Genomic DNA, 12839 nt, shown 5'->3' with positions numbered 1-12839 from the left:
AAGCTGTCCCCTGCCTTAAGCTACTTTCCATGAGGAAGTTGAAGCAGGGAGAAGAAGAGGTATGGCACAGAGTCAGGTCCACAGACAGAATCGAAAAGCACTTCCCTGCAGCTGCTTGCAGCCCTCCAACCCATGGACCAGGTGTCAGCAATTGGACAAACAAAACCGCAGCTTCTGGTGTTATTCATTTCCTTTCCGCATATGACAAACCCCTGCCAAACACAGATGACACCTTGCACAAACCCCTTTAAAGCCATTACAGGTCCCACTTCCATCCTTCACTCGAAGCTCTTCCCAGACCACTGATCTGAGACTCCCACAAGGCGTTCAAATGCCCTCCCTGCTTCTGAGAGCTGGGGAGTTCGGAAGGCAGCAACCAAAGAAACACGAGTCCTCCTCCCCTGTCCTGTCATCCACTCAACAGATCGGCAGCACTCCACAGGGTTAATGGGTATATTATGTCTGTAGTTCTGATTTGAGCTCATCTGTATTCTTAAGCAACCTGACTTCTAATTGCAGCTTGCTCTTTTAAGCAGATCCGGAGTTGGCGTGTTTTAAAAGTGGGTGATCTCAGCCCCCACCTGCACCACAACCTGCCAAAGAGTAACAACACGTAAATGGACTATTCAGAACAAAACCTACAAAGTCAGAAGCTCTGTCCCTGTGAGAAAGACAGGAGGGTGCATTATGCTTCTGGGTATACAGGTGGCCAGACAGACATAGCAGCTACACGTGGCACAAATAGCTTCTAGATGTCTCCTGGTTCGTGCCCAAGAAATGCAGCCATGTGCCACTACCTCACCCCTTTGCCAGAGTCCTAGATAGCACAATAAACTGATGGGGAAATGAGGAACATTCCACAAAGTTCTTATTTTGAAAGGAAGTGGGAACTAAAAAACATTACTTCAATATAGAATTAATATTAAAAAAAAAAAAAAGCAAAAAATGGGAACAAAGAAAAAAAGTGAGAGCAACAACATAGATAGCAACCAAACACTCCTGTAACACAGCTTGCAGTTAGGTGAAGAGTCCAACCAATAGCATGTGGGTACACCTACAGGCCAAGGCAATGACTTATACATGAAGACAAAGAAGACAGAATTTCTTATGAACAAGGAAGGGAACAGCCAAGTTCAGAAGACCTCCTGGGCTGTATGGACCATGGGTTCAGAATAAAATTCTCAGAACCTGACATAACAGACTGCTGTTGTGATAGCTTCACATGTAACTACATCAAGGCCCTTTCTGCCTCGAGAAGCACTACCCAGAGAACAGATCACTGAAGAGATGGATATTTCTTAGCATGTCAGAACAGCTGAAGTGGGAAGGCACCTCTGCAGTCTGTCTAGTCCAACCCCCCACCTCAGAGCTCAACTCGAGCAAAAGCACTGTGTGTTCAGTTAGGTTCTGAATACACCTTCAAGGAAGGAGACTTCAGAACCTCACTGGACAACCTGTTACAGTGTCTGATCACCCTCACAGTAAAAAAAAGATTTTTCTTACAATTAAGTGGAACTCCTTATATTTCACATTGTACTCTTAACCCGTTCTCTGAAGAGCCTGGGTCCATTTCCTTTACCCCCTGCCATCAGGTACCTGTACACATTGTGAAGATTCCCCCCTATCCCTCCCTGATCTTCTTTCCTCTAGGCTAAGCAATATGTTCTGTTTCATCTGTTAATTCAGTTATTTTTCTTGCTAGATTAAAATGTAATGCTTAGTCTTTCAACAGATATTGGAAATTCCAATTACAATCCAACAAGAAAGCCTCTACAAAAGAAATATCCCTCACAATAAGAAACCAAACATTGGAGCAGGCTGCCCAGCAAGGCATCCAACCTACATCCTTGGTGGCTTTCCAAACCAGCGTGGAAAACATCCTCAGCAACCTGATGTCAGTTAGTCTAGCTGTGGGGAGGGGGTTGGATCTGAGGGTTCCAGAAGTCCTTTCCAATCAATATTATTCAATGGCTCTAAAAAGGAACCAACGTGGATATCCAGCACATTCACAACCCATTCACAGAAGTCAGGAAGAGCTGTGAAACAGCCCTTTGCTCTATAACCTTTCTTAATTCCAATAAATCCTGACATATATTCTATACGCTCTGATCAGATTTAACCCTTTTCATAATTTAAACAGCCCTCATCAAATTCATAGCTGATTTCTTAATTCCCATTTTCATTTTTAAAGATGATACAACATACAAGTTAATCAAAACTCAACATTTATATATAAGGCAGTCTAAGAAATGAGCTTAATGTGGACGAGTGTTATCTAAAACAAGACAAGAATGCATACACTGAGGCACAGAAATGGTATCCATGTCTATAGAGAATATAAGAAAAAATAAAGTTCTCTAGGTAACTTATTGCCACAGGTTTTAAAAGAAACAGATTTCTTGCCAAAAGAAGAAAAGAAAAAGAAAGAATAAAAATGTGGATAATATTCAAGTTAGATGTTTAAATCATGAGAACCTATTGTTAAAGCTTACTGAGCCTCTCATTTTAACTTGAGGCATTTGCCCTCGGTCTGATAATAAAAAAGCTTTTGTGCTGTTGGCTAAACTGACCACAGGCTGACACTGGCAAGAACATCCACACCAGCTGAAAACGTTTCATGCAGACTCTCAGCCAACTGAACTTGTAACAAAAGCTGAAGAGATAAAGAGCAATTAAGACACCTGCAGAGATTTCACCTGCTCCCAAGTCAACTATAAAGCCGCTTTGGTTTTCTACGTAGCTCATTGATTTGAGGGTAAAACAACACACCATTACCTACCCAAAGGAACTTTTTGCCTAGTCAAATATGCAGCACAATTCCTGGCAGCAGCTACACAGGTATTTACATAGCCTGCTGCCCACGCTGAGATTGGTGTTCTGTATTTCCAATGTTCGATCAATGCAACAAAAAGAAGCTATAGGTCTACCAGAAATCTCACTGACAGCGCACAGTACTTCACAAGATTCGCCAACACTTCTTGCTCTACTGAAAATAACAACTAATTACTCATTTTTCAGATCCTAGTTCTACGCTGTTGATATTTGAATCTCCTTCTATTCGTGAGCACGATTCCCCCTTTGCAGGAAGGGCACACTTACCGATACTTTGAAAGGAGAGGTATTTGCAGCATCCATGGAGTTGGTTTTCTCAGATGTGCTGGTCCCGGAGATGCTCCGTCTGCGAGGAGATCTCTCTGCTGGGACCTCTAAGGAAGAACAGAAAAAGGTGGTGAATGGGTGCAGGGGGTGGGGATCAGTCAGGTTTTGTGCCTCAGCAAAGTTTCAAGTGCACACTGGGCTGCTGAATTACACTCACCTGGTTTTTATGTCTTATTTACCCCCTAAATTACAATGGCATTTCCACTGACAGATTCAAGGTTGTGAATCTGACTTGATTGGAGGCAAGAGGCAATAAAAACGCTGGTGAAGATCAATACCCACACATATATCGCTGTTTCTGAAATGCTAACCAGAAAAGACAAAATTCCTCTTTTTTATATAAGCGATGCAGTCATTAACTGATAACTGAAATCGAGACACCAGAAAATTCAGTGTTAGTCACAGCTTTGACAAAGGTCAAAGTTTGGGCTCCTGTGATCACACAACTTGCCAGGGCCACACAACCACCAGAAGACGCATAGCTGCCCGGGCAATACAGCATATATCTCTGCAGATATAAAGAAATAGGTCAACTTCTCATTCTGGCAATATGACCTTACTAAGATACGACTTCAGCATCCTAAATCCACGCAGGCTGGTCTGATGAGCACAAGTATTCATTATAAAAATACGCTTGTTGGCTTGTTATTGACTCACAAAGTATACACACTACTGACAAAATGTCACACACAAAGGCACACGCACCATACGTCTGTGGGTTCTATATAGCGAGATTCACACAGACACACACAGATACCTTTGTCACAAGTGCTGCCCATCTCCGGCTCGATCACCAGACTTAAAGGAACACAGCTCCACAAACCATCCTAGCGAGGGGAGGGAGAAAATTACTTCCTAGCAGAAAGTCCATTGTTAAATGCCGAGTCTTAGCGAAGAGGAATAAAGCGTGACTCCAGACAGCGGTGTTCTTTCTCCTGCTGTTTTCCTTCCAGGAGAGAGAGACGGTTTAAACTTCCATTTCTGGCTGCCCGGCCCTGGGGATCCGTGCTACTTCCACCCAGCAGAATGCCGGGGCTCCGCTCCCCCTCCCTGCCACGGCAAGCAGGGAGAGAGCGAGTGAAAAGGGAGCACAAGGACTGCAGCTATTCAATCAATCGCTCCGACTGCACATCCTCATTAGTTACTTTCAGGCTATTAACAGACGCCCAACTGCCGGCTTCCCTCCGTTACAGAAAATTTCCCTGCGTCTCCCGATTGAGAGCAGCAAGGAAGCTGTGCGGAGACGGGCAGCCAGCCGGTGCCACGGGAGCTGAGTGGCAAAATCTGTGAAGAAAAGAAGAGAGAAGCCTCCTTCGGCGACACAACTGCTCGTGATGCTTCCGAACAGCCGACTGTTAGCAGCATTATGACACGCGTCTCCCTTGGATGCTCGGAGACCAACAAAATGGAGCATTCTAAGAGGCGACAGCCGGACCCTGCAGTAGCAGTGGCTCACCCTGAGATATTTCTCTCTAAACCAACAAGACCTCTGGCACTCAGCTCAGAACCACCAGCAGGGACTGAGCTGCTGAGCACACGGCTGAGCATGGCACAGCTGCCCCCGGAGAACGGGCAGAGCAGATCCGAGCTGCTGGCTGCAGGGATGGGGCAGGAACTCTGCTGCATCCCACTCAACACAGCAGTGTCAGGGCGATTTCTCCCTTGGTGCTGAGCTTTGAGCATTGCCCATCCCGCTGCTGGAGGGTGGCTGATTCCCCTTGGGCACCGTAGGGAACAGAATGTCTGGAGCGGAGTCAATGCTGGCGAGCAGCAGCAGCAGCCCGGGCCCAAGGAAGGCTGCTGGATTTATCCCAGATGTGCTCCTCCTTGCCACCCCCCTTTCCCTAAGCACACCTTCTCCTGTAAGTGCTGTGCTCCCAAAGGGAGCTGCGTTATGTAGGATTTAACGACTGCTTCTGCTGCTCCCATTGTAAATGTAATGAAAGCAAACAAGAGTGATGTATGCAGTTGGAGCTGGGGAGCAAGGCGAGCACCTTTCCTTTTAGATCAACTAGTAATGAGAAACGTAATAGGCTTGGCTTGCTCCACTCCTCACCCACAGGAAATCACATCAAAGCCGCTTCGGTAATTTAACACAGCCTGTTAGCTTTGCTGAGTCATAAATGAAAGCCGGAGCCCGAGCTCCCCTGTTTTCAACAAGAGGTGGTCGCTCAGGGTGGGGGGAGCTCAGCAAAAAGTCGGTGTTCAAAGCAGAAGGAGCTGAGAAGTGACAGCAGGGACCTGCTGGCTCTCCTCACCTCCCTCCTCCCTCCACGCACATCCTGAAGCAATGCAGGTTCTCAGCCAATGAAACAAGGCTCCATCAACACAATGAGTTTCTGCCGCTCTAAGAGTGGGAAAGGGAGATGCTCACAAGGTGCCTGTAACAACCTAAAAATGCAACTACCTTCCCTTCTCCTCCAAAAAGCAAGAGCAAACTGACAACGTGCTCAGTCCCTGGGACAAAACAGGATCCAGATACAGCAGAATTGTCAAGACAGGTTAACTCAAAATCACCAACCAACGGCAATCTGCTGTGATGCCCGTAGAGCAGTATTTTTGCTGAGCTGTGTAAAAAGTAAATACAAATCTATACTGTCACTAGCAGGCAAAAAATGAGATGGTTCCCTCCCTGACTGCACAGGCAGCGCGCTGGAGGCTGCTCTTGCATAATCCTCACCTGCTGTAAAAATCAATGCACCTCTCCTAGGCTCAGTATGAAATCACAATTGCTCTCTGCGTTGCTCGCTCTCAGGGACCAGGACCACAGCTAAATCACACCGTTTCTATGGATAAACAGTCTGAAACTCTCCTCATCCACTCTCAATCTCTGGGGGAGAAAAAAGAAGCAGACAGCTTTTCCCCTTTTCACCCTCAAATAGAAAACTCCATCGAACCAATGAATTGCAGACATCCCTACGGGACACTTTTCATTTATCACCTAGCTTATTGGTGATCTGAAGTATTATTTATGCAAATAAACATTCATGCAAATAAATATCTTGGTGCTGCACTAGTCCCAGGAGTCAGGCCGGGATGGCTGCAGGGCAGTGCTTGGGGACACAGGCAGGTACTGCTCTCTGCACCCATTTGCACTGCACTGCTCCTCCCATGCCACGCTCCAGCTTGCTTTGCTCAGCTGCGCTTTGCCTCCCTGACCTCCAGCCAGGACGTGGCTCTTTGGCTCCACCTGAATTTCCCACCACTCCGTGCTCTGGTCACTTGAAACCCAAACCTACAATGCTTTGGGAATCTGTATTCTACTGTAAAGAGCTTTTTCTCAGGTTGGCAGAAAGAAAGCTGAAATAAACCTCCCTGCTTTGCGGGATGGTGCTTGCTACTCCATCTCTATCTTTCTGAATTAGAAACAGATTGGAAAAGGGCAAGGAAAACAATCAGGAACAAAAGAACATCCTCAGGGGTTAGAGTGGGAAGAATGAGGTCGGTGACCTTGTAAATGAGGTCATGGAAACAAAGCCTGCAGGGGTCCTGCTGACCCCAAAGACAGTGCCATGGGTCACAGCAGGACCCTGCCACGCGCCAGGGCTGGCAGGAACCTCAATCACCCACCCAGGGATGCCAAGAAGGGGTGAGCATGTTGGCAAGCACAAATCCTATCTGTCATTACACATAAGGGGCTGGTTGTGGTCTCTGTCATGGCAAATATCAGAGCATCCCATCCCTGCCACGGCAGCAAGTCCCAAGATAAAGATACTGTCCAGCAAACAAGAAAATCTGTGCCTGTGTTCATTCTGCAGGTATCTTTCTCTGAAATCTTTGTGCTGCCTTTGCCGGGAAGGGGCAGACTGCTGATGCGTGAGCTCCTGGTTAGGGGAATAAAAGGCAGATACAGCAGGATCCCAGGGACTGGGGCTTCCTTTTTTCATCTGTGCACATCCTGATGTGACAGCGCTTTGGTCTGTGACTGGAGAGAATAGAGAATGTGATTCATAAAAAAGAATCAATTCATTCCGCCTCTCGAGTCTAGCTTAATTACAAGCATCTGAAAAATACAAAACCAGTTCAATGCCACCAATTACTTAGCTATAAGCAAAGATTGCCTCTCAGGTGCAATGGCATTCAAACGTCCCCAGCTGACACAGACCAAAGAAGCACCCACCCCAATATTTTCACCCTCTTTCCATAGCTACCTGTGAGAAACTGGTAATTGATTATTCTTTTTATTCACCTTAAGGGTGAAAACAGCCATGCTGTTTTCAAAACCTGTCTGCACAAAACAGCTTCCTTTACATTTTTAAATACAATAATGCCTAGAGGCCTCTTACCAGGCTGCCCTACTGCAGCCATAGCCATGGACCAGAACACACTTAAAAGATTTCAAGGCCATCTCCAGCACTATTTTCTCCTCCGTCAAAAGGCCAATTAGTCGTACAGACTAGCTACAATGCAAACACACAATAAAACCCTGCAGCACTTGACTTGTTGTGACTCACGATTTCTTTCACAAACACACTTGGAGAAACAAGGGGTTCCAAGCTCTGCTTGGAAGAGTTGGAGCACTTAGGGGCTGGCTGCTGGAGCACGTTTTTGAAGATGTTACTCATGTAGGCAACTACCAGCGGAGTGGTTCACTACAGAGACAAGCCACTGGGATTCAATATTCGTCTCACAGACAACAGGAACCACAGAGCTGGTCTCTTGCTTTACAAAGGCAGCACGCTGGAAGTTGAGCTCGCTGCACAGCCAAACAAGAAGCCGAGCAGAGATGCAGCCTTTCTGCTCTGTGACATTTTTATTAGCCATTTTCATGGTGAGCTGCACCTACACAGGGCAGAAGTAACGCAGGTGCTTGTTCAGCCCTGGTGGTTGGCTCTCCTCACACACCTACCTCTCTCCACGCACGCGCACACGCAGCACATGCAGCATATTAATGGAGCGTAACATCACGGCATCCACAACTTCATCAAAACAGAAGAGGTTATTTTTATCTCATTGGCCCCTTAGGGTTGTTTCAGAGCACTCAAATGACAGCTCTAATGAGAAGGAGATCTCGTCGGGTGCAGTTGGTATTTACTTACCATTTCTTCTACCATGGTGAAAATGCCTACGAGCCAGCAAAATTACAGGTAGCAATAAAAAGCAGAAAGCAAGCAAGCATTGGGAGATATGTGCAGCCCAAGCACATATTTCAGATGAGTACTGCCTAACGAAACAGCAAGCCTCATATAAAAATAAATAAAGCCATTCATGTTTTATCTTGAAGTACGTTTTCTACCTTGTTTTACTCACTTGGGGAAAACAATCAGACTGGGGCCCAACTCACAGGCCATTATAACAATTAATTAAACGCCTGGGTAAAAACCCAGGCTCAAAGCAAACACAAAGTATGATCTGTATTCAGTCCTGAGGTCTTGTGCTCTAAACACATTATGTAAATTCTAGCAGGTATAACTTAAAGGAGGAAAGTGAAATTTGCAGAGATAGCTCTTCCCCATTTATTGAGATAACTAGAAAGGAAGAAAAAAGCCACAAGAAGATATGTCTGAGAAAATACAACAAAGCCACAGTTACAGCATACTGAATTGCACAAAAGCCACCAAGGCTGGAAAAGCGAAATATAAAGGAAGCCCAGCGAAGCTCACTTGCTATAGAACTCCACCATCAAACAACTACTGGGTACCCATTATGATCAAAACCTCTTCCAGACCATTAGAAGAGACTGTGCATCACTGAGGATCGAGTAGATTGGACAAGTCCTGTAAGATGAATCAGGTAAACATCCAGGTGATTTTTAACATGCACGCAGGTAATTCTGTTGCTTAGACACCTGCACTGCTTTGGGATCTGAAAAAATGAAACTGAATTAGAGCCCAATTCAGAAGGTACATAGCAAGCAACGCAAGTGACAATTTGAGTCACTTACAACATGTTAAGTCATTGGTTCCTAAGGAGTTCAGTCTGAAAGACAAGACATAACAAGCAGAGCAGATGAACGCACAGATGAAGTTGGAAGAAAGGGCAAGAATATCACGGAAGATAAAAAAAATTGGCTTTCAACTATCACAATCCCTTTATGGAGAATGTTCTGCAGACACTGAACGTGGCATTTCATGAGTACATCATCAGCTGTTATCAGATTGATGCGCTCACTTTGAGGTGGTGGAAAAAATCCTCTAGCTCTACGAATGCAAGTCAGAAATGAAACATATGTGTGTCCCTTACTGTCCAACGTGTCCTCTGTGTGAAATCTGGAACGGCTGCCCTTTTTCTTTTCTTTAACCTCCATCAGCCTCAAAATCTCCTTCACCAACTGACTCCATGCACAGCAGTATAAATTGCCAGGACTACTGTGCCAAGGCATAACCAGACACAAGGAGCACACCACGCACGACCTAGAGATGCTGATGTCCTCGTTAGCTCCTAACGATCTTGGACTGCCCCTGCTAATTTAAATTACCTTGTGTTTGCTGCAGAGAGATTGCACACAGACAATTAACACAGATCAGCTGATGCATGGCAACTCGTTCCCGCAGCGTAATTTGTTGAGAGGCTTATGACTTAGACACGCATTAGTATGATTTCAATATTTATTATCCTCGTTATTAAGCAACAGCCTTGAGCCACATCTTACAGAAGCAATCCTTTCTCTCTCTCTGTGAAAGGGCTGTGAATCAAGGTGTTCTCTAAGCAGCAAGCCTTTGCTCTGGTTATTGGGATGCTCTCACACAGGCTGGCTCCTGGGGGCATCAAGGCTCTGCAGCTATTCCCCATTCCCCTCAGTGGGACAGAAGCAGGCTTGGAGTGACCACAGCTCTTGCTCACTCTGGCAGCATTTCACCTTTCAGCAGTAAGAGTTATTCTCATGGACACACAAACAGGAAGATCCCCATGTACAGCAGATATCTGAGGGATGTCAGTGAACCTTTAATGGGGCTCTGGACTTAAGGCAGTGTTTGGGAACTGTTATCTCCTTATAATAAAAAAAAAAAGCCACCTTGAATAGCTCAGCTTTGTGACACTCTCCAAACTCCATGTTAATAAGTATTTCTGTGATGAGGCTTAGAACACAATTCAAGGGCCTCCTGGTGTGGAACAGCAGGCCCTGAAGAACAGCACTGGCATCCAGTCCATGCATGCTCCTGTCCCAGCTCACATTCAATACAGTATTCCCAAAGAAGCCTCAGCACACAGTAATTAGCAAACATGGAGAGACTCCAGGAGCACTTACTGTCCTCCCACCTTCTGTACCTCTCTGAAACTGCTGACATAGAGGGAATACTGTAAGTCCAGCTTTCTGGAAAGAGGACAGCAACACCAGTACTATGCAATCTGGATGGAGACAACAAAAGTTAGGGAAAAAGTACACCTAGATGGGCTGCTGCCTCCTCAACTGAAAGATACATAATGGTAACTACTGTATCATGGCAAAAGTAAATAAAAACATACAGCAAATAAATTACTTTAAGTTGTCCTTTAAGAGGGAAAGAGGGATGCGTATGAGGCTTTATATCTGAGCATTATTAAAGCAGAATAGAAGCAGAATGCATTCTGAGAACAACGAAACATGGAAGAGAGATGGAATGATGTGCAGAGATGAGATGGAAAGAACATAAACAAATGCCAACAGCCTGAAATACCAACAGCTGAAAGGGAAAAAAAACAATAATCAGCTTCTTTGTGCGAAAGCAGTTTCAGCTTCTTGCTGGTATTTATGTTGGACTACAAATAAAAGCGCAGTTTCAATTTCCTCCTTGAATAAAGTTAAATTGATGTGTATGAACGCAGAAACAGAGCACACAATTGTTTGATTGCACTCCCTAGATCTAATTTCTAGAGTAGAGCAGCATCTGATCTCTTGGCTGAGATCTTTATTCCAAGTGCATTGAGGCATTTCTCTTTGGAGGAAAAACTTTCAGCAAAGTCTCCTCTTTGATTTACCGTCTGAGCGTCGCGAAGTTGCAGGCAAGCTGACAGCAATGGATAAAGTGGACCGAAGGCAGGGATAAAGTGGTCAGATGGCACAGAGAGATAAAAACCCATCGTTAAGAAACACTTCAGAGTCCAAAAAAGACCTTGTGCTGAACTAAGATGGCACTGCCCAGTTACAGCTTGACCTTTGCCCGGTGTGCACACAACTATTTTAAGCAGATTCTAAGCCGGTTTAATTTATTAATTGCATATCATTTAAAAGCTTTTACAAAGAATTAACATCTGGTAATTGAAGGAGTGAAGAAATTAATGCCACTGAAAGCAGTAATGGCTTGCCAGTCAAATGTAAACAACACAAGAACAATCAGCACCCTACCGTACCGAGAAACGACAGAAGGCTTTTCTCATCTTCTGTGCTGCTATCCAGCCACTCGGCCACATCGCCGGGAGAAAGGAGACTCATTCTCCAGCCAGAAAACTTTTCCATACAGACAACAGCGAGTGAACGGAGCAGGGTAGGCAGGGCGGGGAGGAGCGGGTGGTCTCGGGATTCCAGTGCTCCAGTTGTTGCCTACACTGACAACACGCGAGTGCAGTCCTGCCCCACGCGCTCAGCCCCGCACCTGACGGCCCATAGCGCTGGGGCAGGCATGGGGGGATCTGCACTTGTTGTCTCTTTGTGTCAGCTTTCAGTTCAGGCAGGAACAGAAATGAAGGCAAAAAAAAAAGGGGAGCGGGGAAACCGAGGTTTGAAAATCCAAAGGAGGTCGCAGGTTATGATGGAATCGGTTTAAATAAAAAAAAAAAATAGATTTCAGAGCTGACAAAGCTCAAACAAGTAAGCAAGACAGCTCCTCAGCTAAGTGTACTGTATCCCTGCCATCCCCCTCCCGTGTTGGCTTTGTTTGTAGGCTCAGGCTTTACGCTTTATGCCAAAAGAAAAAATGATTCCAACCCCCCCCCCCCACTACAGATGAGCCGGCATTCCCCTGCTCACAAGCCCCTCCGTGCTCCAGCTATTATACCAGCATCCCAGCCTCTCTTACAATGCATTTGTTCATGCAATGGCAGGTTGATCAATCTGGGAAGAGGAAGCTCCCACCCCTCCCTCTCCCCTCCTCCTGCATGGCGGCATTGATCGGCAATAATGGCATCTGCCTCCGCCCGGCAGCACAGCACGGGGAATCGCTCCTCTCTGGGCTGTGAAGGTGGTGGGGAGGGGGCACTGCCCGCAGCAGCTCTTGAAGCAGCAGGGCTAACAGTCCATTCCCTCCTTTATTTTTTTTTTTTTTTTTTTTTAATTTTAAAGAAAGAAATGGAAAATAATCTTGCTCTGTCTAGACAGCGAGTTTGCCCTGCACAGACCTGCACTGAGCAATTGCCATCGTGACTTCACGAAGGGCACTTTTAATTGCATGGGATTTATAGTGTATGATTTATTCCACACAAAAGAGCGTTTTACAGGTTTCCACATGCAGAAGCAGACACGAATCCTGGTAAGTGAGGGACTCCCGGGCCCCACAAATCAAAATTGCCTTTGTCCTCAGGGGATGGAGCTGATGCTCAGATCAAACTGCGCTCTTTAAAGAGACAGTGCCTTTTGTGCATCAGCTTCTGAAACTGCCTTTATTTTAAAGAATTCGTATCATTGCCATCCCCTATTGCAAAGTAGGACACGTGCTGACCCTGCCTAAAACCCGAGCCAAAACAACAACAAAAGTATTAGATCAGCAAGGTGGAGAATTAGTTACTAACCAACCGACGAAGGGGAAAAAAGAAAAAAGAGCTGT

General features: G+C 45.6%; 1 protein-coding gene across 1 annotated transcript in view; it reads right to left on the bottom strand.

Annotated features, from left to right (window-relative positions):
- The window catches only part of LOC122180995 (ras GTPase-activating protein nGAP-like), a 153632-nt gene that overhangs the window by 43002 nt on the left and 97791 nt on the right, over positions 1–12839 (bottom strand). The window contains 1 exon segment of the mRNA XM_042873056.1: positions 3100–3206. Within this exon segment, the coding sequence (XP_042728990.1) occupies positions 3100–3206 (107 nt within the window).

Source organism: Lagopus leucura, unplaced genomic scaffold, assembly GCF_019238085.1.
Source record: "Lagopus leucura isolate 7727_CA_CO unplaced genomic scaffold, USGS_WTPT01 Super-Scaffold_100009, whole genome shotgun sequence".
In the NCBI taxonomy this organism is placed as follows: Eukaryota; Metazoa; Chordata; class Aves; order Galliformes; family Phasianidae; genus Lagopus; species Lagopus leucura.
This window is presented reverse-complemented; position numbering and strand designations above follow the sequence as displayed.